This window comes from Vulpes vulpes, chromosome 3 (genome assembly GCF_048418805.1).
Source record: "Vulpes vulpes isolate BD-2025 chromosome 3, VulVul3, whole genome shotgun sequence".
NCBI lineage: Eukaryota > Metazoa > Chordata > Mammalia > Carnivora > Canidae > Vulpes > Vulpes vulpes.
Window position 1 is genome coordinate 69904985 of NC_132782.1, and position 24868 is coordinate 69929852.

At 38.7% G+C, this 24868-nt stretch overlaps 2 protein-coding genes across 5 annotated transcripts in view; one reads left to right on the forward strand and one right to left on the reverse strand.

Annotated features, from left to right (window-relative positions):
- MARCHF6 (membrane associated ring-CH-type finger 6) overlaps positions 1 to 24868 on the forward strand; it is an 82188-nt gene that overhangs the window by 43305 nt on the left and 14015 nt on the right. For 2 of the 4 annotated variants that reach the window (XM_072752703.1, XM_026017670.2), the window contains exons 11-22: positions 3778 to 3836; positions 5285 to 5365; positions 5608 to 5676; positions 5753 to 5827; positions 7144 to 7278; positions 10189 to 10308; positions 11100 to 11200; positions 14282 to 14419; positions 15618 to 15822; positions 17596 to 17665; positions 21028 to 21209; positions 23221 to 23355. In XM_072752703.1, the coding sequence (XP_072608804.1) occupies positions 3778 to 3836; positions 5285 to 5365; positions 5608 to 5676; positions 5753 to 5827; positions 7144 to 7278; positions 10189 to 10308; positions 11100 to 11200; positions 14282 to 14419; positions 15618 to 15822; positions 17596 to 17665; positions 21028 to 21209; positions 23221 to 23355 (1370 nt within the window). Of the gene's footprint in view, positions 1 to 3777; positions 3837 to 5284; positions 5366 to 5607; positions 5677 to 5752; positions 5828 to 7143; positions 7279 to 10188; positions 10309 to 11099; positions 11201 to 14281; positions 14420 to 15617; positions 15823 to 17595; positions 17666 to 21012; positions 21210 to 23220; positions 23356 to 24868 lie in introns of all 4 variants that reach the window. The other 2 variants (XM_072752702.1, XM_072752704.1) reach the window with 1 other exon arrangement.
- LOC112934262 (large ribosomal subunit protein uL15-like) lies at positions 669 to 1497 on the reverse strand. The gene has a single exon (XM_072752705.1). It carries the CDS (start codon positions 1161 to 1163, stop codon positions 684 to 686), a length of 480 nt encoding a protein of 159 aa, XP_072608806.1. The 5' UTR covers positions 1164 to 1497; the 3' UTR covers positions 669 to 683.

Below are 24868 nucleotides of genomic sequence, written 5' to 3' on the forward strand. Positions count from 1 at the left end.
TGGAGAAAGGAAGAGAGGGGTGACAGGTTTTTCTGCTTTGAGAAAGATAAAAGAAAATGAAGCAAAACAATGCCTTAAAATTCAGTTCTTGCATCTCAAGGGATTGAAAGTGGAGTCTGATAGAAACAGGATCTTGTTAGATTGTGCTGTGATTTGTGTCTCTTAGAGGCACCTTGGGCTCCAGATCACTCTATAGAGATGATCTTTGAGAAATTCCTTCTTGATGCAGGTGAGTTATCCCCCAGTCCTGCCTAGGAGGTAGAATAAAGATTTCCCAAGTTTCTTCCCCTGAATCCTAAAGCAAGTATGCTTTGGATTGGGGACCATGTTGCAACACAGAAAGCAGTTGTCTTCAACAGGAAACTGTAGTCAAAAGGATACTGAATTATATATAAATTTGAAGATGAGACAAATTAATTTCTCATATTCCCTATAAAATATGAACAAAATTAATTTACAGATATCTTGTTCAAACAAAATTGTCTTAAAAGTTCCAGTGATGCTTAATTTTTTTTTTTTTTTTTTTTTGATGCTTAATTTTTAGTAGCCATTTAAAATGGTGCAAGTTAACAGGACACTCATTCTTTGTTTCCTTTTGCATAGGGGGGTGAAACATAAAAATGCAGATTATTCTGCGTACCTTTTTCTTATTTTTTTTTATTTTTTATTTTTTTAAGCACTTGTTAGCATTTAATGAACCTCCCCCTATGTGGCTTCAAGCTACTAGAACGCAGGCGCCCCCCCACACCCTTTATCTTCTCCTCAGCTCTTCTACTGAAGAATTTGGCCTTCACGATGACAGGCTGTTTTGGGTGCTTTCCCTTTCCCAAAACTTTGTAGTAGCCCGATGGCACCACATCAATAATAGGAGCAGCTCCAGTCTTGTTTTTAGCAGCATTTACCCGTGTCTGCTCACGGACTAAGGTCCATAGTTTATCAAGGTTGACAGTTGGGCAGAAGCTCTGGTTCCTCTTTAAGTGGTAATGTCTCATACCGACTTTTCCAAAGTAACCTGAGTGATATTTGTCGAAGTTGATCCTGTGATGATGCATGCCACCAGCATTACCCTGGCCTCCTGGGTGCTTCCGGTGTTTGCCGATGCAGCTGTGGCCATGGCTCACGTGGCCCCGAAGTTTCCTGGTCTTCCCCAGTCTGGATGGCATGTTGGCGGCCCAGAGGAAAAAGGGCCATACCTTTTTCTTTATGTGGAACAATTGGTATATAGAGAGTGTGAAACTGTTCTGATTCTTGGCCAAATTTACTTTCAGAGAAAAATGATCTGTAGATTTAGTCTTTGTTCTTATAAGAAAACCTTAATGCTAAGTTAATGTTTGGAGGAAAGAGTCACCTTTAACATCTGAATTAAAGTGGGGCACCTGGCTGGCTCAGTGGGAGGAGCATGCAACTCTTGATCTTGGGGTCAGGAATTTGAGCTTCATGTTGAGGGTAGAGATTTTAGGAAAAAAATGAACTTTAAGAAGTTTAAAAAAAAAACTTAAAAAAAGAAAACCACATGAATTGTAGAAAAGGTAACATATAAAACATCTCATGGAAGTAAATTTTTTTTCTAATCCAACCTCCTCAGTTTATACTATAAAAAAATTGTTTTAGTAAATCTATGTGTATTATACTTAGGATCTTTTGAAATGAACCAAGTTTTCCTCTTTTTAGGAGTATATTTTCCCTTAAAGGTGAATGATCACTGGGATGAAGCACATCTTTCTTTCCTGCTTGGAGTGCTCTGCTGGAATTTTCTACCTGCATTTTTGGACATTTGTCGTGTATTTTGCAGAATTAGAACCTTAAAATGCAACTATCTCCTTGTAGAAGGGAATGATACTGAGAAAGTGACCTTTGTCAGGTTTAATCCCATTCGGTAGTGAAATGGAATAGAGAGGACAGGCAAAAGTTGGTTGAAACAGGCTTTTAATGGGACGCTGTTGGGTGAAGATTCGCAGCCCGCAGGGGAGGGAGAGAGCGGGGAAGTCTTGCGGGAAGATAGGGGCAGGGTGGCATTTCAGTTCCAGCAAGGGTTACAGGTCTTTGTAAGCTAAGTTAGGGTAGGGCAGCAAGGCAGCGCGGCAGGAAGATGGGGGTGGGGCGGCAAGGCGGCGTCATTGGGAGGTTGCTGGCCTGGGGTCGGCCGTTTTGAGGCTCCCAGTCTCGCCAGCCCAATAACCTTAATTTGGGATACTTATCTAGTGGTTGCTGTGTAATGGGATAGAAATTGATTGTTAACAATTGGTGCTTCGGGCAAATATTTAGATATGTAAATAGAGTTGGAACTTGAAAATTTGCCTTTCCCAGGGGCCTGTTTGAGTCATCCTCAGAGTTGGGTGAAACAACAAAATAGGAAAAACTCTGCATATAGTTTTTTTTTTTTAATTCCTTAAGAATTTCTTGTGCTTTATATTATAATACACATATTAGTAAAAAAAAATGTATATATAACTTATAAATTCCAATATGTAGGGAATATTTGTTCAAAAAAATTTCTACCCATGGAATACTTAATTAAAAAGGTTCTGAGGCCAGATCCCTAGAAATTCACTCGGACTTTTGTCTTAATGATTGGATCTCCTCCTTCCCTGAAAATCTATGCTACTTAATTAATTTTGCCATAAGGAAAATAATTCAATTTTATTAAGGAAAAAAATTTTATTAACATGACAAGAAAGACTTGAAGAGACTATAAAAATTTTTACTATGAAAATTTTAAGAATAGTTTTTCATTTAACCATAGTATTATTGTCACATTGTACTAAATTAACAAATTTCAGTATTTCCTGACAATCCATCATATTAAAAATTCCTAGATTGGCCCCTTCAGTGTCATTTTACAGTTGGTTCATTTGAGGGAGGGAGGATCCAAATAAGGGCTACATTACTTTTGGTTAAGTTCCTTTTTTTTTTTTTTTTTTTAAAGATTTTATTTATTTATTCATGAGAGACACACAGAGAGAGGCAGAGACATAGGCATAGGGAGAAGCAGGCTCCCTGCCAGAAGCCCAATGCAGGACTCAGGACTTAATCCCTGGACTCCAAGATCACGCCATGCTGAGCTACCCAGGCGCGTCCCAAGTTTAAGTTCCTTTTGATCTAGGATATTCTTCTCTTTGCTCCCCTCATCCACCCCTACCCTAGTTTGTCATTGATTTGTTAAAGAGTGCTTTGGATTCTACATTTGTCCAGTTGCTTCCTGTATGACGTCCACCACCTTGTTCCTTTGTCTCCATACTTCTTTAAACTGGAACATCTAAGTAACATCTTAGGTAACCTGAACCTGTTTGTTCAGAAGAAGCAAGACAGGTGTGCAATTCTTTCCCTCCAGTTATCAGCTTTCAGGGTGTAAGGAATTGATGTGCTGTTTCCATGGATGAGGGAAGTGTTTTTTCTTCTGCTTTTTTTTCTTTTGTGTTTCATTTTGTTTTGTTTTGTTTGGCTTTCCCCTTTTTGAGTATTATGAACTTGTGGATTTGTAAAGCATTCAGTGTATTTCCATCAGTTTCTGTCATTCTTTGATGCTCATATCATCCTTTCTTTGGCTTGTAAGACCCTCTTCGCGATGGTTCCTCTGTCCTTTTGCCATGAGCCTATTAGACCTTTGATATCTTTGTTGTTGTCTGGCTATAGGGAATGTCCTAGGCAGTACATTTTTGGCTCCAGTTCTGGAATCTTCCATTTCTGCAAAAAGTCCCGGTTTCTTTTATTGTGGGTTGGTACTACGTTCATTGTTTTGGTTTTGAAGTTTTCATTTAATTTTTCTCCCCCTTTTAGCATTTTGCCCTTACCACATTGGTCATTTCTCCCTTGTTGGTTTGGGATTTGAAGAACACGTGAGTATAATACTTTTACAAACTTGCTTTCATTACTTGCCCCCAAATTTGGTATTTGTTGAATAAACGATAGTGTTGTAAAGAGTGCCTTCATTTCTCAATTTGCCTTATGCAAAGGCATAGTTATCCAACATGATCTCATTATTTTTTTAAACTAACAGTGGCTCAAGACCTACGAGGTCATGTTGCCAGTTAAGAAAAACGTGTTCTGAATCCTGTGTTGCACTATCTTCCTTCCTGTTGGGTGGGCCAAAGGCACGCTATTGAAAGGTTTTCTTATAGGCTGATTTTTGACCCATTCCATTAACTTGTATGTTCCCTTCTTTTCCTTTTCTTCAACTTTTCCATAGTGAATTTAGAAAAGTAACAGTATACCAGTCAGTTAAAAAAAGGGTTGGTCAAAAAAAAAAAAAAAGGGTTGGTCTGTCTTGGAATGATAGGCTATACTGTTTTCTAAAGAATTTATTTTATTTTTATTTTATTTTTTTAAATTTTTATTTATTTATGATAGTCACAGAGAGAGAGAGGCAGAGACACAGGCAGAGGGAGAAGCAGGCTCCATGCACCGGGAGCCTGATGTGGGATTCGATCCCGGGTCTCCAGGTTCGCGCCCTGGGCCAAAGGCAGGCGCCAAACCGCTGCGCCACCCAGGGATCCCCTAAAGAATTTATTTTAATTTTGACATTCTGTTGTTTTTAAAGGTAGATAAATATTGGGATGTCAACCAGAACTGTTTTTCAGGAGCCCCAGAAAGAACTAGTCTTTTAAGGAAGAACTAATATTTCTGGAATGTTCTGTTCAATTTATGTATGTGAATCCTGAAAGATCATTCTGAAGTGTTCTGAAAGAGCAAGGAGATGTGTTCCAATATTCAGTGCAGCTTTCAGTTCTTGCTGGTTGAACACAAAAACTTGAAAGGTTCAGATACATGCTTTGATAAATTTGAATTTCCAAACTATCAGCACTTGCTGTCTCAAGTTCAGGAGTCTAAAATATTTGTCACTGTCCAAACTTTTACTTTCTGTAAGTTAAAAATGGAACAGATTTGGAAAGCAAGGGAAACTTAATCACTTCTGGGGGTAGGAGGTGAGGCTGAGTAGTACCTGGTGGGTGGGCTGCTCAGACAGTGCGCTGCTACTTTCATTGCTCAGCTCACAGTCCCTCTCAGGTAGAATAGAGTGCAGACTAGTGTAGTACAAACTTTGGTTTTCAAAAAAAAAAACAAACTTTGGTTTTTATAAAATTTAATTCACTCTGATTTTATTTTGTTTGAATAGAACACTAGTAGGAGAATCTGGTTTGCAGAGATGTCATTCAAGGGGGTTTTATAGTTTTCTGGTTGTAAGTTGCTGAAACAGTTCACTTTGAGTCTGCTCGTATTTACTACATTGTTAAACTGGGAGGTAGGCCATATGGTAAAATTAAATTCTATTTATTTTTATTTCTAGGTCCAAGCATCTCATTTTGAAGGTCTAATCACAACCATAGTTGGGTATATACTTTTAGCAATAACACTGATAATTTGTCATGTATCCTTTAATGAACTAACATGGATGTTTGGTGATACTGTTATTCATACTAAAGAGTTGTTCCTGTTAAGGACAAATCTGTTTCTCTTCTGTCCTCTCAGTAAAAGTTGTAGCTCTTTGTAGTGAGGATGAGGGCAGACAAAGCATAAAATAAATTCTATCAAGTAATACATGTTGCCTATATAAGTACCTCTTCCTTTGTACCTTTAAATACTCAATTTTTCCTTGACTAAATGCTATAGGGGTTGGCAACTCTTGTTAAATTTCATAGGTCTCGTCGCTTGCTGGGAGTCTGCTATATTGTTGTTAAGGTAATTCCTGTTACAAGTTAATACTGGAAATGATTTCTCCCTGTTTGGATATTGATGGTCTTTGTCTTTACTTAAGGTCTCTTTGTTAGTGGTGGTAGAGATTGGAGTGTTCCCTCTCATTTGTGGATGGTGGCTGGATATCTGTTCCCTGGTAAGTTTAATACTCATTGTATAATTTAATAATGGAGAGACATCAAAAAGGGAGGTCTTTAGAATGGACTCCTTTTAAGGGAAACTATGTGATAATAATTGGCTTTTTTTCTCCCTGAAAACATCATTGTAAAGTCTTAATGTTAAGAATTTTTCCTGAGTACCTGATTTTTTTTGAGGCTTTATGCAAATTTGCCGAGAGTATTTTGACAGGAACCTCTCTAATAACCAGTGAAGAATTTTTGTACTCATTTTACTCTCCTAATTTTATATACCAAGATATTATACATATAAATACCTAGACATTATACACATAAAGGGAACAATCTGATAAGACTGTCTTTGTAATAATAAATTCAACTCTGACCATTTCTTTTAACTAAGATGCTTAATCCTGGTTATAATTTTTAATAGCTATCAGTGATAGTCAAGTTTCGACTTTTCAAAAATATTTTGTATATAGAAACATGCTGCCTTTGGTTCTGAGATAACATTTTCACCCATACCTTACTGTTAAGACTTGTCAGGAAGAGCGCTTGGGTAGCTCAGTCGGTTAAGCATCTGAGTCTTGGTTTGGCTCATGTCATGATCTCAGGGTTGTGAGATTGAGCCTCACGTATGGCTCCACACTCAGTGGGAAGACTGCTTAAGATTCTGTTCATCTCCCTCTCCCTCCTGTGTGTGTGCGCTTGTGCTCTCTCAAAAAAATAAAATTAAATAAAATTTAAAAGAAAACAAAAAACTTGTCATGAATGCAGACCTGTAATCATGGAAAGAAGGTATTGGTTTTTTTTTTTCTTTAAGAGTTATTTATTAGAGAGAGAGTGTGTGTGCAAGTGGTAGAGGAGATGGGGCAGAGGGAGGGGGAGAGAGAAACCCAAGGTGCCAAGTGCAGAGCACAACTCATTGGAGCCTGAGGTGTGGGGCTCGATCTCAGGACCCTGGAATCAGACCTGAGCCAAAACCAAGAATGGGCATGCTCAACCATCTGTGCTATCCAGGCGCCCCGGAAAGAAGGTATTATTAACAAATGGTTCTTTCACAGTAGCAGCGTTAGTAAAGTTCTGATTCACCAATTAGTTTATCAGTCTTGCTTCTTATATTTAAATTTTTAAAGTGTCATTATACATCCCTGAAGTAGAATCCAACCTTATCATTTATATTTCTGTGATGCTATGAAATGACATTAAAAGAACTGCAATTCTAGAATATCATAATCCATACACACAGTGATTTATTCGCTTCCAAGAAAATAGAGATGTTGATTTGGTAGATGTAAGTGATACAGATCTCTCTCATCTGTTCTGCTTTGATTAGGAAATGTTTGATGCTACTCTGAAAGATCGAGAACTGAGTTTTCAGTCAGCTCCAGGTACTACCATGTTTCTGCATTGGCTAGTGGGAATGGTGTATGTGTTCTACTTTGCTTCCTTCATCCTGTTGCTGAGAGAGGTAAGTTCTACAAGAAAATGCCAACACTGTAAATTTATAGGAAGGACTTTTGTTTTAATCATAAGTTGTGCCTCAAAGGCTATGACGATCTCCTAACTAGTTTTCTCTAATTTAGTCTAAAGGAATAGCTGATGAGTTTGGCTTTATTTCTTTAAACTCTTTTTAGTCGTTTCTCTCAAAAATTGACAAGTTTTAATAGAAATCTGTCTTTGATTAGAGTTTGAAAGATAAGTAGATTGAGGGGAAAAAACTCAAAGTACTTGTTTTATTTGATAGGTATTAGGATCATCTACTCATACAAGTTGTTGAAATTTTATGTGATGTGAATCTGTCTTGGACTCCATTCAAGGAAATACAGTGCTGGAAATACCCAAGGGGGATATGGTTTTGTAGGATCAAAATGTAAAATAAGTTAATCAAGCCCCTTAAGTTTGGAATTATAGTGAGGGTCCTTTATGATTCCAATTCATTTGCCAGATGGGTATCTTTACTAATCCTATTTTTAGAATATAGTCCTTACTGATTTGAAGAGTGAAAGTAGGGTCAGTATTTAATTAGTGTACATCTCATGCTCAGTCATTCTGATGCAGTGGGAAGTACAAAAGGAGTAATTCTGACAAGTGTACTTGCTGCTATATATTCTTTCCTTAAATATTATTGCATATTCACTCTGGGCCAGACATTGTGCTAAGGTAATAGAAAAACAGAATCCCCATTCTTTTTTTTTTTTTTCCCATTCTTTTTGATTGTATATCCTGGGAAGCAATATAGCCATCAGACAAGTCAGCTTACTCCATTGAGAGAAGTGATGGAGAAGTGCAGGGCAGGAAAATGTGCAGGGCTGCCAGAAGAGACCACCTAATCCAGTGTGAATACAATACAAAAGCACCAAGGCTTAATGCTATTCTTGGTGTACTTTGTTCTTTGAGAGATTGAGGAGTTAAAGACGAGGCTAGGGTCAAAGTGTTCTCCTGAATTATATAGTGAAAGTTTAGTAAAGCCTATTTGCAAAAAAAACTTGTATTCTTTCTTTTTTTTTTTAAGATTTTATTTATTTATTCATGAGAGACATAAAGAGAGGGGCAGACACATAGGCAGAGGGAGAACCAGGCTCCCTGCAGGGAGCCTGATAACGAGACTTGATCCTAGGACCCTGGGATCATGCTCTGATCTGAAAGCAGATGCTCAATCATTGAGCAACCCAGGGGTCCCTGTATTCTTTCTTTGATATAAGCAATTGAGACTAATCTTTTCAAAACTGTAATTATGTGTAACCTCTGAATTATAGTGTTAAGTGATAAAATTTTTTACATTAGAGTTTTTCATCTTCTCAGTGTGGTGGGTTTTTTATTGGTACAGAATCCTCATATTGGGGAGGTGGATGGAACCTTAGAGGTCGTATACCCCCTCACTCGGAAGATCGAGAAATACAGTTTGGGCAGTTAAGGGGCTTAACATGGGGTAACTCAATGAATTTGGACCACCAAGGACTAATACCTAGACTCATCCATTGCCCTGTCGCCCACAGCCTCTTGGGTTAATGATTTCCATTGAGAAAGGGAAAAAACATGTAGACAGTAGAATGAAAATGCTGAGAAACTTTAGGGTTTCTTAATAAGGTAATTCCTCTTGGGAGTGTAAGACTGGAATCAGTTCTTCTATTTAGAGCATTTATAAATTGCAGTTAATTCTTTCACCAGATGATGCAGTACAGTGACAGTTTATTATTATTATTTTTATTTCTTATTTATTTATTTTTAAAGATTTTATTCATGAGAGAGAGAGAGAGAGAGGTAGAGACAAAGGCAAAGGAAGAAGCAGGCTCTCAGCAAGGAGCCCGATGTGGGACTCGACCCTGGATCCCAGGGATCATAACATGAGCTGAAGGCAGACACTCAACCGCTGAGCCCCCCAGGCATCCCATAGTGACAGTTTTTTTTTTTTTTTTTTAAAAGCTTTTCACCTCAGAGACTTAGATTTCTTGACAAAATTTTTTTTTAAGATTTTATTTATTTATTCATGAGAGACACACACAGAGAGAGAGGCAGAGACACACAGGCAGAGGGAGAAGCAGGCTCCATGCAGGGAGCCTGATGTGGGACTTGATCCCAGGACTCCAGGATCATGCCCTGGGCCAAAGGCAGGGGCTAAACTGCTGAGCCACCCAGGGATCCCCGATTTCTTGACAAATTGTACTTAAATCTTTTTCATAGAATGAATAAAAGCATCAAAGGACATCAAACAAAAGATACAGTTTTATATAGGTTCAGATTTAGGAACTTTTCTTTTCTTTTCTTTCTTCCTTTTTCTTTCTTTTCTTTTCTTTTCTTTTCTTTTCTTTTCTTTTCTTTTCTTTTCTTTTCTTTTCTTTTCTCTCTCTCTCTCTCTCTCTCTCTCCCCCCTCTGTTTTCCTTCCTTCCTTCCTTCCTATTTGTTTATTTGAGAGAGAGTGCACAGTCAGGGAGAGGGGGAAGCAGGCTCCTTGCTGAGCAGGGACTCCAGGTTCATGACCTGAGCTGAAGGCAGATGCTTAACTGACTGAACCACCCAGGCACCCCACAGACTTCTTTTCATAAGAAAGAGAGCCATGTGAATTTTCTGGTGCCCATTTTTTTAAGAAGCCAAAATTCTAAGAGCTTATTTTTATGTTAATATTTTAGTTAATATACAGAGTCTGAAGATACTTATAGTTTTTTTTTAAGATTTTTTTTTATTTATTCATGAGAGACACAGAGAGAGAAAGATGCAGAGACACAGGCAGAGGGAGAAGCAGGCCCCCCCCCATACAGGGAGCCTGACGTGGGACTTGATCCCAGGTCTCCAGGATCATACCTTGGACTGCAGGCGGCGCTAAACCGCGGCGCCACCGGGGCTGCCCGAGTATTTATAGTTTTTAAAATATATTTGCAGGTACTTCGACCTGGTGTCTTATGGTTTCTAAGAAATTTGAATGATCCAGATTTTAATCCAGTACAGGAAATGATCCATTTGCCCATTTATAGGCATCTCCGAAGATTTATCTTGTCAGTGGTAAGCATACCTTTTTATTGTTTTTCAGGTGAAGTCTGTTACCCTTTTGTTTTATTGGGGGTTTTTTTTTTGGGTCAGGGATTGGTAGAGTAGCTATATTAAATAATCTATGTTTATCAAAGCTTGTAGAACTTCATCGTCAAATAGCTGTTTTATTGGTTACTTTGATAAAGTAAATAAAATGCTTACTAAGACAAAGATGCTGTCTAGTTCTTCAGTGGCATAATTGCCAAATTATGGGTTTCTGAATTACATTGATTTCATTGGAGCAAAAAAAAAAAAGAATTTCATTGGAGCAGTGGAGATATATTTAATAGCTTCTGAATTAACTCTTAACAGAAGTATGTCAAAGCTTTTTCCCCCGCATAGAAGAAATCCTCTAGTTAAAACTAAGTGTCTCTGAAATAAAATTTAAAAAGTAATATTGTGCCCTTTGGAAAATTTTTAGCCGTTAACATTAGGATCATGTCTTAAAATACTTATAGGTGATTTATTAAGTTGCAGGCAATTCTGGTCCTTCATTGTAAGTTTCTGAGTCTCTGTTCAAATACCATGCAGTGATTATCTTTTGTGGCTCCTGTTAAAGCCCTTGTGTCCTAGAGAGAGAGGAGCTGCCTTCCCAAGAATGCATTCTTTCCAGAGTGATCCAAGTCTAGTGTGTGGAGTGAGAGCACTCTGGGCCATGCATGGGTGTAGACTTGGATTGTGTATTGGTTGAGTATGTTCAGAAGTCTGCTTGTCTCTCATGGGAATGATTCACAGTGGTGTCATGTCTTTTTTTCTTACTGCAGATTGTCTTTGGCTCCATTGTCCTCCTGATGCTCTGGCTTCCTATACGTATAATTAAGAGTTTGCTGCCTAATTTTCTTCCATACAATGTCATGCTCTACAGGTGAGTTTTTGAATTTGGAAGCTTTACTAATTTAGCTCTGTTGATATCCAGAGTGCATATATTTAAAACGTTCATTTCTTAACAGATATTGGAAATCATGTGATAGTTGAATTTTTACCATTTAAGATTATATAAACATTAGTTTAGCAGGTTCATTTTCCAAAGGAAGACTTAATTATTTTTCTGCAAATGAAGTATGCCTTTGTTCAGCATTGAAATGTTTACTACTTAATGAGAGCATGTTAGCCACAAACATCTTTATATGAAAAGCACATCATAAGGTATGTAACCATAGTTGTGCATTTAATTATAGATTAAAAATAAGATATAAGGCTTATGGATGGAAATCTTTTTGATTTAAAACCTTAAATCACCCAGAAACCTACTCTCTACCACTCCTCCTATATTCCTTTTTTCAGTTACTTGGTATTACAGAAATCTGCCAAGAAATTGGATTTCTTCCTCAGATTTCTCATTAGTCTTTAAATTTTTTAAGTCTCATCTTTAAAAAGTTTTATTTAATTATTTTAGAGAGAGAGTGTGTGGATGGGGGAAGAGGCAGAGAGAGAGGGAGAGAGAGAGAATCCTTAAGTGATTCCCCACTGAGCGTGGAGCCGTAAGGGCTGGCGCCCAGGACTCTGAGATCATGACCTGAGCTGAATTCAAAAGTCAGACGCTTAGCCAACTCAGCCACCCAGGCACTCCAAGTGTAATTTTTAAAAATATTTAATCCAACTTGATTTACCACTTCCTTAGCTTAGGCCTTCCTCTTGTTCTCCATTATAAACCATCCTTAACACCCCTGCCTCTTCTTCCATAATCTACATGATAATATCTGGGTCTTTTAAAAAGACATGCGCAGATTGGTATAATTTCACATGGACTTTTCAACATTCTGTTTCAACATTGTCTGACTTGAATTCTGCTCTCCAGCCATGCTCCTCTCCATTAAGTCTCCCTAAAATACCTAGCTATTCCTGTCTTTTCCTTTCTGCTTGTAATAACCTTCTTCACCATGTTTGCCAGACAAGCTTTTGTTCTCTTTCCTCAAAATCCAAATTAAGATTTTTTTTTTTTAAGATTTTACTTACTCATGAGACACAGAGAGGCAGAGACATAGGCAGAGGGAGAAGCAGGCTCCATGCAGGGAGCCCGATGAGGGACTCGATCCCTAGACCAGGATCATGCCCTGAGACACTCAACTGCTGGGCCACCCAGGCATCCCCCAAATTAAGATTTTTATCCTCTGAGTTGTTCCCTAACTAGTGTAAGTCATCACTTCTTCCTTATGTGTTTGTGTCTGGTCATAGAACCAGGAAGCACAGATTTTGGCTTTATATATTGATAGGATAGACCAATTTTCGTAGTCTGTTATACCTAGAAGTTTAACAAAATTTTTGGATTACGTAGCATTTTTTAGTCCGTTCCTCCATTAAAAAAATCGAGTTCGGGCAGCCCCGGTGGCACAGCGGTTTAACGCCACCTGCAGCCCAGGGCGTGATCCTGGAGACCCTGGATCGACTCCCACATCAGGCTCTCTGTATGATGCCTGCTTCTCCCTCTGCCTGTGTCTCTGCCTCTCTCTCTCTCTGTCTGTATGAATAAATAAATAAAATCTTTAAAAAAAAATCGAGTTCCCATTATATACCTGACACTTTTCTGTGCACTGGGTATATAACAGTGAACAAAGCAGAATCAAGAAGATTCTGTTCTTATGGAGCTTACATTTCAGTGAGGAGGAGACTACATAGAAATAGATCAAACATAAAGTATATTAGGGGCCATAAATACTATAGGGAAAAAATGAAGCAGACAAAGGAAATAAAGTGGTCAGGATGGGGTTGTAATTTAGAATAAGTGACTGATAAGGACCTGCAGAGGTGACAGTTGAGGAAAGCCTTGAAGGAGGTGATGAGTGAGTGAGCCATGTGAATTCCTGGAGATAGTGTCCTTGCAGGGGGTCAGGCAAGTGCAGTGGTGCTGAGGCCTCTTTGAGGAGCAGCAGGAAGGCCAGGCCAGTTTGGCCAGAGTAGAAGAAGTAAAGCATGTGGTAGTTGGCTGTGACGTTAGAAACGTCATGGAAAGCTAGATCCTAGAGAGTATCATAAGCTCTAGTGTAAGCACTTTGGTCTAACGAGTGATTTGGGGAGTTCTTAGAAAGACCTGAATAGAAGAGTGATCTGATACAGGTTAACATGTCACTGTGGCTGCTGTGATGAGAAGAGACTGGGTCAGGGTAGCCAGGGCAGGAGGCCAGCCAAGAGGATAGTGTAGTAGTCCTGGTGAGAGGTGAGGGAGTCTGAGATGAAGGAAGTAGCAGTGCAGGTCATGAGAAATGGTGAGTTTTAGGGTATTATTAGGGTCCACTCAACAGGGCTCTGGCTGTTTGTGGAGTGAAAAAAAGGCAGTCAAGGATCCAAGTTTCTGTTCTGAATACCTGGAAGGATGGAGTTACCATTTATGGAGATGAAGGAGCTGTGGGAGAGCAGGATTAAAAGGGAAGAGTGGGAATTTGATAATGATCAATTTAAGATGTCTCATGTCAAGAGGAGACATGGAGTTGGCACTTTGGATATAAAGTTAGGAGTTAAGAAAGATGTCTGAGTGGTACGTAGAAATTTACAGAAACATGGTATTTTCAGCCACGTGAGTTTGCATTTGTCCAAAGAGCATGTATAGAGGAGAGGAGAGAGGACCAGAGCTTGGGGCCCCCGTTGTCTCTAGCCCAGGGAGCTGAACGGGAACTAATGGATCTAGATAGACATCTAGTGAGAAAGTGTTTGAGGAGCGAGGGGTGGGTGACCAGTTGTGTAACATGATACAATATAGCTAGTGAGGTGAGGACCAAGACCTGACCATTACATTTAACACAGAGGTCATTGGCGACCCTTATGGGGAACAGTCTTGGAGTAGTCTGAGGGAGAAGCCTTAAGAGGAGAGTGGGGGGACTGGTGATAATGACGATGAGTTCATAAGAGTCCTCAAGGAGTTTTGTGGTCATCCCATCAAAGTTCAATGTGATACAGTTATAATGGAAAATAAAGTCACACTGTAAATTACAGCTGTTTGTAATTGTCTTAGTGATGCTCCAGTGAGTGAACTGTCCCTTGAGCTGCTTCTGCTTCAGGTGGTCTTGCCAGCATTACTTGAGCAGGGACACACGCGGCAGTGGCTGAAGGGGCTTGTGCGAGCATGGACCGTTACCGCTGGATACTTGCTGTAAGTAGGCCGCTGATAACCCTTCTAACAGGGTATGTTCCATGCCCCACTCAGGAATTAGTTTTAGGAACAGACCATTTAGTGATATTTGCAGGTGTATATAATACTTTTAATTCTTAGTTTTTCTTATTTTTCTAATTATTCTCCATTGTTTTATGGAGAATGTTTTTGTCCTCATAGAAGTTTGCTGCTGGCCCAGGTTCTTTGATTTCGTTACACAGGGTAAAAGTAAACATTTTTTTTCAGTATGTTTAAAGCAAGCCAACTTAGCCCTGATTATTTTATTTATTTACTTTTTTAAAAGATTTTGTTTATTTGAGAGAGAGAGCAAGAGTAGGAACAGGGGGGAGGGGCAAGAGGAGAGGGAGAAGCAGACTCCCCATGAACAAGGAGTGCAGCAGGGAAGCTGTTTCAGGCTTGATCCCGGGGCTCCTGGATCATGACCTGAGCTGAAGGCAGACTTAACCGACTGAGCCACCCAGGTGCCCCAACCCGTATTATTTTAGAAGTCCTATCCTGACCAGTGGAGGCATTTAGTCCGCATATTGCCTTTTGTTTTTTCCATCTTTGTATATTATATATTTATTTTAAAGTTGAATCTTTGTAATTACAGTTTTTTCCCCAGAAAATATGTGGCATTCTGCAGAGACCTTACTGTGAAATATGCATTTGGTTATATTGGGTTAAGCAGGTGTCTGTCTCTGCTTGCCCCAGGTTTGCCATGACTGATGTGTGGTTCAGAGGTTTTATTTATTTATTTTTATTTAATATTTATTAACATTTTATTATTCATGAGAGACACACATAGAGGCAGAGACACAGGCAGAGGGAGAAGCAGGCTCCATGCAGGGAGCCCGATGTGGGACTTGATCCCAGGTTTCCAGGATCAGGCCCTGGGCTGAAGACAGCGCTAAACTGCTGAGCTGCCTGGGCTGTTCGAGTTCGGAGGTTTTATTTGAGCTCCATGCCACAGCAGACAGAATAGCTGAGCTGAATTAGTGGGGTGTTCTTAATATTAACATTAAATTTGAAAAAGCTTACTTTAAAGCAGGTACCAACATTAGCCCAGAGTGAGATAATTAATAATTACTGTTGTGTACAGATTCTACTTGTACATTTTCTACCTTAATAATAAGAAAGTGAGTCTCATGTCTACTGTTTCACTCTAGTCTGAAGTGAGAATGTAATTTTTACACAGGGATCTTCATTCCTATTTATTGGGAGACCAGGAAGAAAACGAGAACAGTGCAAATCAACAAGTTAACAATAATCAGCATGCTCGAAATAACAACGCTATTCCCGTGGTGGGGGAAGGCCTGCATGCAGCCCACCAAGCCATACTCCAGCAGGGAGGGCCTGTTGGCTTTCAGCCTTATCGCCGGCCTTTAAATTTTCCACTCAGGGTAGGTACAATAAGACTTTATTGGAAGTCAAGTTTTTTCTTTTTCTTTTGAGGAATTTGGTGGTGGTGTTGATGCTCTTAGCATGCAGTCCTCTGTATCGATATATCTTACGGTCTCCTGACAAGAACCCCTAGTCCTCTCATTAGCAGAAAAATATATATATGTGTCAGATAAGTTCATCAGATTTTAGAGATGGGTTATAGTGTTGGGATACCATGTACTGTTGCTCCCTGCTGTTTGAAGCAGTGTTAAAGACCCTAAGTGAAAATAAGAAATTAACGTTATTGATGTATTTCAGCTATGTATCAGGAACTGAAATGGGCATTCTAATGTTTTTCCCATTTACTATCCATCCCAATACTGCAAGGTTGAGTAGTAACCTTCAGATGAAACTGAAGACCAGACTGGGTAAGGAAATGCTGTCCCAGTGAAACTTTGCCTCCAAATTCCACCAAAGCTGTTCCTGATGGGTTGTAGCTTTTGTGTTGTTAAATCTGATGGTCAGATCTTGGGCCTCACTTTACTTGCTCTGTAGTAATGTGTCACACAGTTGGTCAGCTCCACAGAATGCTTTTTTGGGAAGTGTTCAGGAATCTTTGCAGAGGAGGGGATGCTTTTAAGCCTCTTAAGTTAGGCCAGGCACAGACAACATGGAAAAATGGGAGGGCACTCCAGGCTCGTGCCAAAACAAGAGGCAGGTTAGACATGGTAGGTTTGGAACTGCAGGGAATTAAGTGTATTTAGAGGGTGAGGGTGAGAGATGGGAGGAGTCCTGAAAGAAGAGATGAGGCTCTTCCATGGGTGAGAGTTTCTTTCCATCCTGGATCAGAGGGAGGATCGGTGAGAAGTTTCTCAACCAGTGAAAGCTGGCAGCCTTAGAGGCTCCTCTTGGGGTGTGATTGTAGGTCCTTTTCAGCCTTCTTGCTAGAGCCCTGCCTTCTGGACGAGGGAAGAGGGGTGCCCGGTAAGGTAGAAGGCAAGCAGCAGTTGCTCCTTTCCTGCCGAGAGCAGCTGCTTTCCTCTCAGTGTGTTCCCTTTTTATTTGTACTTTTCAGTATGAGAGCCACCAGCTCACATGTGGCTTTTACGTTTAAACTTAATTAGATGTGAATTCATTTTGTAAGGCTGTGGTGCGATAGATGTATTCATTACCTTAATGGTGGGAATCCCTTGACATTGTGTACATGTGGCAAATCACGTTGTACACTCTAAATATATTATAATTTTGTCAGTTATATCTCAATAAAGCTGAGAAAAAGAGAAAACCATGTCTAGTAGGATAAGATGCAGAGTAAATACAGTGTAAAGTTTCATTGCTCCTTCACACCCCGCGTCAGGTGCACAGTGGCCACTGTGTAGGGTGGTGCAGGTCCTGTTGTCATGGACAGTTCTGATTAGACAGCACTGTTAGAAAGTGAGCTTTCTTTTTATGAAAACTTGTTTTTGAGAATTTGATTAAAAAGTGAATGTTTTTAGTTTTAATTAATAGGGAAAACTTAAGCTGATTGTGTTTTATTTTTGTGCTGATTCAGAAGTACATTTACTTGTTACTTGCTGATGTGTCTGTTATATGAAAATAGACATTTTCTTTTGGTCGAAATTATAGGTAATTTTACCTAAACTAAAAATTCCTTTTGGTGTGAAATGGAAGGAAACATGGAAATATGGGCAATTTCTTTTTACTGGTAGAATTATGGTGATTCTTTGAGGGGTGTTTTGAAATACGTTGAGCACATATGAACCATTTATGCACTCTTACGTTTTGCCTTGCAGATATTTTTGTTGATTGTCTTCATGTGTATAACCTTACTGATTGCCAGCCTCATCTGCCTTACTCTACCAGGTATGAGCTAATGACATGCAAAGATGCTTTGTATCTTTCATCAAGTATAAGCTTGAAATAGTTTGCCCCTTATTTTTGATTGAATATGGGATATTGATCTTTTTAGGGCTCTCCATCTCCTTGGAGTCATTTGTATTGCAACAGGGTAACAAAATCAAGATAAAAGTTCTGATTCATTTTTAGAAGTAAAGTATATATGGTCACTCAGTTTTCTTGGGCATCTTCTCTTTATAGTGTAGGTTTTCAAAAAGTTATCTGTATGGCTTAAATCATTTCTTCAAGCCAGCCTTTTGATGTTAACATGTTTGCCCTCATTGTATCTTTCCTGTCCACTGCATGGTGTTCCTAGACTCTTTATAAAGCCAGATTGTTTCCCTTAATCATCTGGTATTCGCAGATACTAATCTTTAAATTTCGGCTAGACATTTTCTTTAGCAAGTAAGATGAATGAATCTTACTTGAATGGATGAATGTAGTATACTCTTCATCATGTTCTGCAAAGGTCAGGGATAAATGGGGTTGAGCCCAAAGCCAGTGACAAAGTGTTGGGAACAGCAACTCCCAGTTGGTGTGTATGGCAAGCCACAAAATTTTAAATCATACTGTTACATGTTAGACACTTAAATAATCACTAAGTGGAAGATACTTTTCATCTCTTAAATATAAGCCCATAAATGTTATTGAGTTAGTATTTTGATTATAGCACTGCCTCTATAATTTTATAAATCAAATTTGTATCAAATACTTGAGTTTTTCCAGGAGGGCTAAAGTCAGTAAGGAGCAAGTAGGAAGTGTAATTTCAAGTGAGGTTTCTTTTTTTTTTTTTTTTTTTTTTTAATTTTTTATTTATTTATGATAGTCACAGAGAGAGACAGAGAGGCAAAGACATAGGCAGAGGGAGAAGCAGGCTCCATGCACCGGGAGCCTGATGTGGGACTCGATCCCCGGTCTCCAGGATCGCGCCCTGGGCCAAAGGCAGGCGCCAAACCGCTGCGCCACCCAGGGATCCCTCAAGTGAGGTTTCTAAACATAATGAGAATATTCTCTAATCTGTAGAAATTGTGATTTAATTTAAAGTGGTGATAAAAATAAAATTTTTTTTACATGTTTCTGAATAATGATTTGACCTTAAGAACTGTGCTCCTAAGCTCACTACTTGTCATATCACAGCTCTTAAAAATGATAAAGTGTGATTAATGGTTGGGTACAATGTGGTAAACATTGCTGAGAAAACTTAGTTTTTGAACTTTGGACAGTTTTACATTCGTGGTTTTTATATTCCATTTTCATGTTTTTTATCAGAGATATTAAGGAAAACTTAAAAGAAGGAAATGTAATTTACTACCTGAATTGGGCACTAAAAGTAATTTCATTGAAGATTGTTAACTGAATATTTCCCTGTTAACCCATTCCCACCATCTAATGGGAAGAACATGGTTGTTTAATCCTAGAAATACTTGGTGTCATAAAATGCATTTAAGGTTGCAAGGAGATTCTTTCCCCCGGAAGGTTGCTTTTCTGTAGCTGTAGTTTTTTGTTTGTTTGTTTTTTTAAAGATTTTATTTATTTGTTCATAGAGATGCAGAGAGAGAGAGTAGCAGAGACACAGGCAGAGGGAGAAGCAGGCTCCACATGCACTGGGAGCCTGACGTGGCACTCGATCCAGGGTCTCCAGGATCATGCCCTGGGCTGCAGGCGGCGCTAAACTGCTGCGCTACCGGGGCTGCCCTGTAGCTGTAGTTTAACTGATGATAATTCACTACAAATTAGAAACTTGACCCTGTCCTCTCAGAAACACTTGATTAGAAGTAAGTGAAATATGAAGTGTGCAGTAAAAAGTGTCCATTACATTTTTAAAAACCAGCCAACCCAACTATAGCAACTATAAAAACCTTGGAATAAAAATGTATATGTGCATGCATACACACACACACACACACACACACACAATACTAGACATTTCTACAGAATTATCTGTAGCAATTTTTATATCCCCAAATTAATATATACATGTGTTTATTTCACATAACATTTATGTGTATTTTTAAAAATAACTTCTCTTCATACACAAACCATTTTGTGGGGTTACAAAGAAGTCTGGTTGCCAACATTATGGCTTGTAAGACTTAACTGTTGAGCTGGTTTCATTTAATTGGAGGCAGTGTGGTTTATTGGTCAAGAGCATGAGCTTTGTCACATAGGTATGAGTTCAAATTCAGCCTCCACCCTCATGCGACCTTGGTGTGGCAAGGTTCTATTGTTGATCCTTGGTTTCTTAATCTTTAGAATGGAGTAGTGGCTATTTGAGGGCTTTGGGGAGGATTAATGAGGTAATATACGGAAAGTGCTCAGCACAGCCACAAGCTCCTTTTAGGTATTTGAAAATAGCAAATAGTACTGTATTAAGAGGAAATCAACCATAGAAAAGTAAACAAGACATTTGGGCGTTGCTCTTTCTGGTCTTATTGAGAAGTTTATTCACCATGTGAATAAAGTTAATATAATAATGGTCTTGCCTGAGGTAGATTTTTATGGGTATAGTGTAGAATTTATTTGCATTAACTCTTTATTTGAGGCAGTTCTTTATTTTTTTTTTAAGATTTAATTATTTATTTATGATAGAGAGAGAGGCAGAGACACAGGAGGAGGGAGAAGCAGGCTCTATGGCTGGGAGCCTGGCGTGGGACTTGATCCAGGGACTCCAGGATCACGCCCTGGGCCAAAGGCAGGCGCTAAACCTCTGGGCCACCCAGGGATCCCCGAGGCAGTTCTTTAGACACTTCTCAAATCTGTTTAAGTTTTAGCATATTTGGATCTTATTTCCTAAGAAAGTTAATATGATATTCTGTGATTGTTATGCTTTTAAATGTTATTATACCCACTTATTTATTGAAATAAACTTAGTTTTCTGTCTCGATGAGTCAATTGAAAGAAAGTTAATCTAAATTATTTGTAGTGTTCTTAAATGTTGAAAGTATAAATAATAAATATACCCCACTTTTGTTGTATTATGTTGTATAATAATTTTCTTTGGTGATAAAAACAAGAACAACCTCTTCATTTCTGAAAGAACAGATAATTGACATGGCCAGTCAGAGTAGATGCCACAGGAGAGCTTGTCCCCAGTGACTTCTTGTGCTTTGGTTGTGTCCTAATCAAATAATTGCATTCTTTAGAGTTTGTGGGGGGTTTTGTCATTGTTTGTTTTTAATGAAGATGTTGTTATATTAGAATGTGATTCCTTTTTACTAATCACTTAAAATGATTGAAGTAATTGAAAATACTAACAGAACAACATCAAGATTGTAGTTCTCTTTACATATATAGCCACGTATTTCATTTATCAGCCTTTCTGTTTTCAGTATTTGCTGGCCGTTGGTTAATGTCATTTTGGACGGGGACTGCCAAAATTCATGAACTCTACACAGCTGCTTGTGGTCTCTATGTTTGCTGGCTAACCATAAGGGCAGTGACGGTGCTGGTGGCATGGATGCCCCAGGGACGCAGAGTGATCTTCCAGAAGGTTAAAGAGTGGTCCCTCATGGTAGGTTTTTCTAATGAAGAACTGATCTTGTATGACAGGAATAGTGGAAATCTTTTTTAGTCATTTCTTTAAATCTTTTCACTTTCATTTCTTAATTATGATGATAGCATCAAGAGAATTGATTTTTTCTTTTTTTATGAGGAGGAATATTCCTTTAAGATGCAGCTTTCTGTTTCATTCTGAGAACCACAGTCGGATATATTCAAGGGTCAAAAGGAAAAGCATGCTAAATGACCCAATAAGGCCCTTAATAAGTAAGTAATGCAATTAGAAAAGTTGTTTTGGAAATTTTTAAGGAATAAGATACTCTGTAGAATTTAAAATCAGTTTAAGTAGGAATTTCTTTTAAGATATTTTTTCTAAAATTTGATTTTTTGATCTATTTGAATATGTAAAATCTTGACTTCAGGATTAAGTTAATGTTTTTCATATAAATGGGATTTCTTTAATTACACATTCTGTTGTTAATTCAAGAATGTCTTGGCTAATGTGAAAGTGTAGTAAGTAATGGAAAATATTTCTCAGTAAAGTACTTAGTTACACAAAGGTGGGGGAAAGAAATCAGCGTAAGATGGTTGTCCGGGTGTGGTGATTTACTGATTGATTGTGATTTTGGTTATGACTGGTAAATAGGTTTAAGTCACTGCTTATGCCTCTTTTGTATAATTCTAGTTTTGTATCTGAATTTAGAGTTTCATTTCACTAGAGGGTTAATATTAGTGTTGAAAGAAAGCAATGAGATTTATTGTATAATATGAACAGAAGGCTTTACTTGCTATTTAATTACACATGATAATGAGACATGTAACTATATTTAATATACAGAAACCAGCTAATACCAATTTCCATTTGATATTCTTCTGTGTCTTCAGTATGCCATTTAAAAAAGCAAGTACTGCATCTTCACTCACCTCATACCAGTCTCTAGATAAAACAGACATACTCACTGAGGCTGCCTTAAGAGAAAGGGAGGTCCTCAGACATCAGAGTCACTCTAAAGACTCCTTTCTTCATCAGGATTCTGTAGTGACACTTTTAATCTTTGTGTTGACTTTATTTTCATTTTTTGTTTTTGTTTTTGTTTTAATTTTTATTTATTTATGATAGTCACAGAGAGAGAGAGAGAGAGAGAGAGAGGCAGAGACATAGGCAGAGGGAGAAGCAGGCTCCATGCACCGGGAGCCTGACGTGGGATTCGATCCCGGGTCTCCAGGATCGCGCCCTGGGCCAAAGGCGGGCGCCAAACCGCTGCGCCACCCAGGGATCCCGTCATTTTTTGTTTTGTTCAAATTCCATAACCATGTGGCTCGTGGCCACCATACTGGCAACACAGATACAAGACATTTCTGTCATCATAATGAGTTGTTTTGGACCACAGAGGGTTCTGGATGGAGTCAGTTTGGTCACATTGATGAATTACCTGCACTGAGGTTATGCAGAGCCCTTCTCCCCTACCAGTCCGAATCACACTGTGAGCCACCATTGGATTAGAAGAGCCTGGATAATCAGTGGCTTTTCTTGGACAAACAAAAGCCTATTCTTGAGAATGAGGTTGAAAAAAACAGCACAGCCACCTGGTTAATATATGGAATAAAATGAAATTTTTTTTAAGATTTTATTTATTTATTCATGAGAGACACAGAGAGAGAGAGAGAGAGAAGCAGGTTCCATGTGGGGAGCCTGATGTGGGACTCGATCCCGGGACTCCAGGATCATGCCCTGGGCTGAAGGCGACGCTAAACCACTGAGCCACCCGGGCTGCCCTAAAATGAATTTTGTATAATTTTATAGCAAAAATGCAGAGTAATGTCATGCTTTCATTATAGCTTAAGCTTGAATATACACGTTCAAATTTCATTTAATGAAATATAATACACATAAATGTATGTGAGGTAATATATTTGTTTTGTTAGGCATCAGGTTAAAGAAGAAAAATAAATTTCCAAATAGAATGAAGTTTAGCTCAAAATCTAGAAAGACACTCTAGTGACATGGCCTCATTTCTTCATAGATCATGAAGACCTTGATAGTGGCCGTGCTGCTGGCAGGGGTTGTCCCGCTCCTGCTGGGGCTCCTCTTTGAACTGGTTATCGTTGCTCCCCTGAGGGTTCCCTTGGATCAGACTCCTCTTTTTTACCCATGGCAGGTAAGTACATGACTTTTGTTTATGACATTTCTTTGTGGACTTGGAATCCGAAAAATCCTTGATTTTTTTTTTTTAAAGTGATTGTTAGTGGTTTGTTTAGAAAGACTCTTTAATTTTTTCTATTGTAGGTACCTTTATAAAATCGATTAAATAATGCATTTTAATTTATTGCCTTCAAAATATGCAGGTTATATAACTCCTTTAATAAATCTTTATAGGGAAGGGGGTGGCAGGGTGGGGAAACTGGGTGACGGGCACTAAGGAGGGCACATGGTGAGATGAGCACTGTGCATATACTATATGTTGGCAAATTGAATTTAAATAAAAAATTTTTTTAAATAATAAAAAAATAAAAGGTCTTTATAGGTTAAAATGTCACTAGTCATTTAGGCTTCACCTGATACGTAATGATGAAACTAAGATTCATTGATCTTTCCAAGAGATATCTTGCTTCTTTGAGGTTTGAGACTTTTAAATAATTACAGCTTGTTTTCCTATACAAAGTCACAGATTTATTAAAAAGAGCATTTTGAAGAAACCTACATAGGTCATAGCAAAGATCTTAAAGTTAGTACGGAAGAAAAATTACTACTTTTCTCTTAGCATTTAGAGCCTGAAATTAATATCATAGATTTGAAGTTAAGAGATCCTAGGGGAAAGAGCTAGGCATCTAGTAGGCACAAACTTCATTTAGAGCAGATATTTACATTAGTGCTTTAATGTGTGCTAAAACCCTGTATTGTATAATTCAGATGAAAATGAGGCCAATGCAGGAACTTCTTGTGCACCTTACAGGCTGGTGGGCAAGGCAGACAGGTAACAGGTAAGCTGCTCTGTGATTGGGGCAAGCAAAGGTTGCTGTGGCATCATATGGGAGAGGTATTTATCCTGGCTTTGGGAGTTAGGATTTGGTTTCCTCTAGGAGACCATGTCTAGAACAACCAGTAGAGTACAGAGGAGTCGGTAAAAAAGGAAAGCGATATTCTAGGAAGGAGCAAGGGGGCGGACCACGCAGTGAGACAGAACATATGTATGGAACTGCCTCTAATCCAGTGTGCTCTGGAGCAGACTCGGAGAGGAAAGTGAGAAATAGAGGGAGATAATTAAGCACATGTGATGTGTTTGTGTAACAACTCTATCACTGTATAGTCAGATAGTATCAGGGATTGAAGGAAAGCTATTTTTTACAGAATAATGCCAGCTAACAAAGGTAGAGGAATTAGCAGAATTAGAAAATCACTATTTTGCAGTAGTTAGCAAAATAACTGATTCCAGCAAGGATTGTCAGTGGATCCTGAACCCATCAGGTGAAATTTGTCTATGGTTCAGTTACTGAGTTATTGTTGCTGTGTAGCAAGTTACATCACAATTATATATCTCAAAACAACCATTTATTTTGTCCAGAGAGTGTGTGGGTTTGAAATTAAGACAGGGCATATCGACTTGTCTCTGCTGCATGTTATCCGGGCCTTAGCTGGGTAAGCGCAGTAACTGAATGTGATTTGAGAGCTAT

Coding starts and splice junctions, on each gene's coding strand:
- LOC112934262 (XM_072752705.1), bottom strand. CDS start 1,163: ATGCCATCCAGACTGGGGAAGACCAGGAAACTTCGGGGCCACGTGAGC.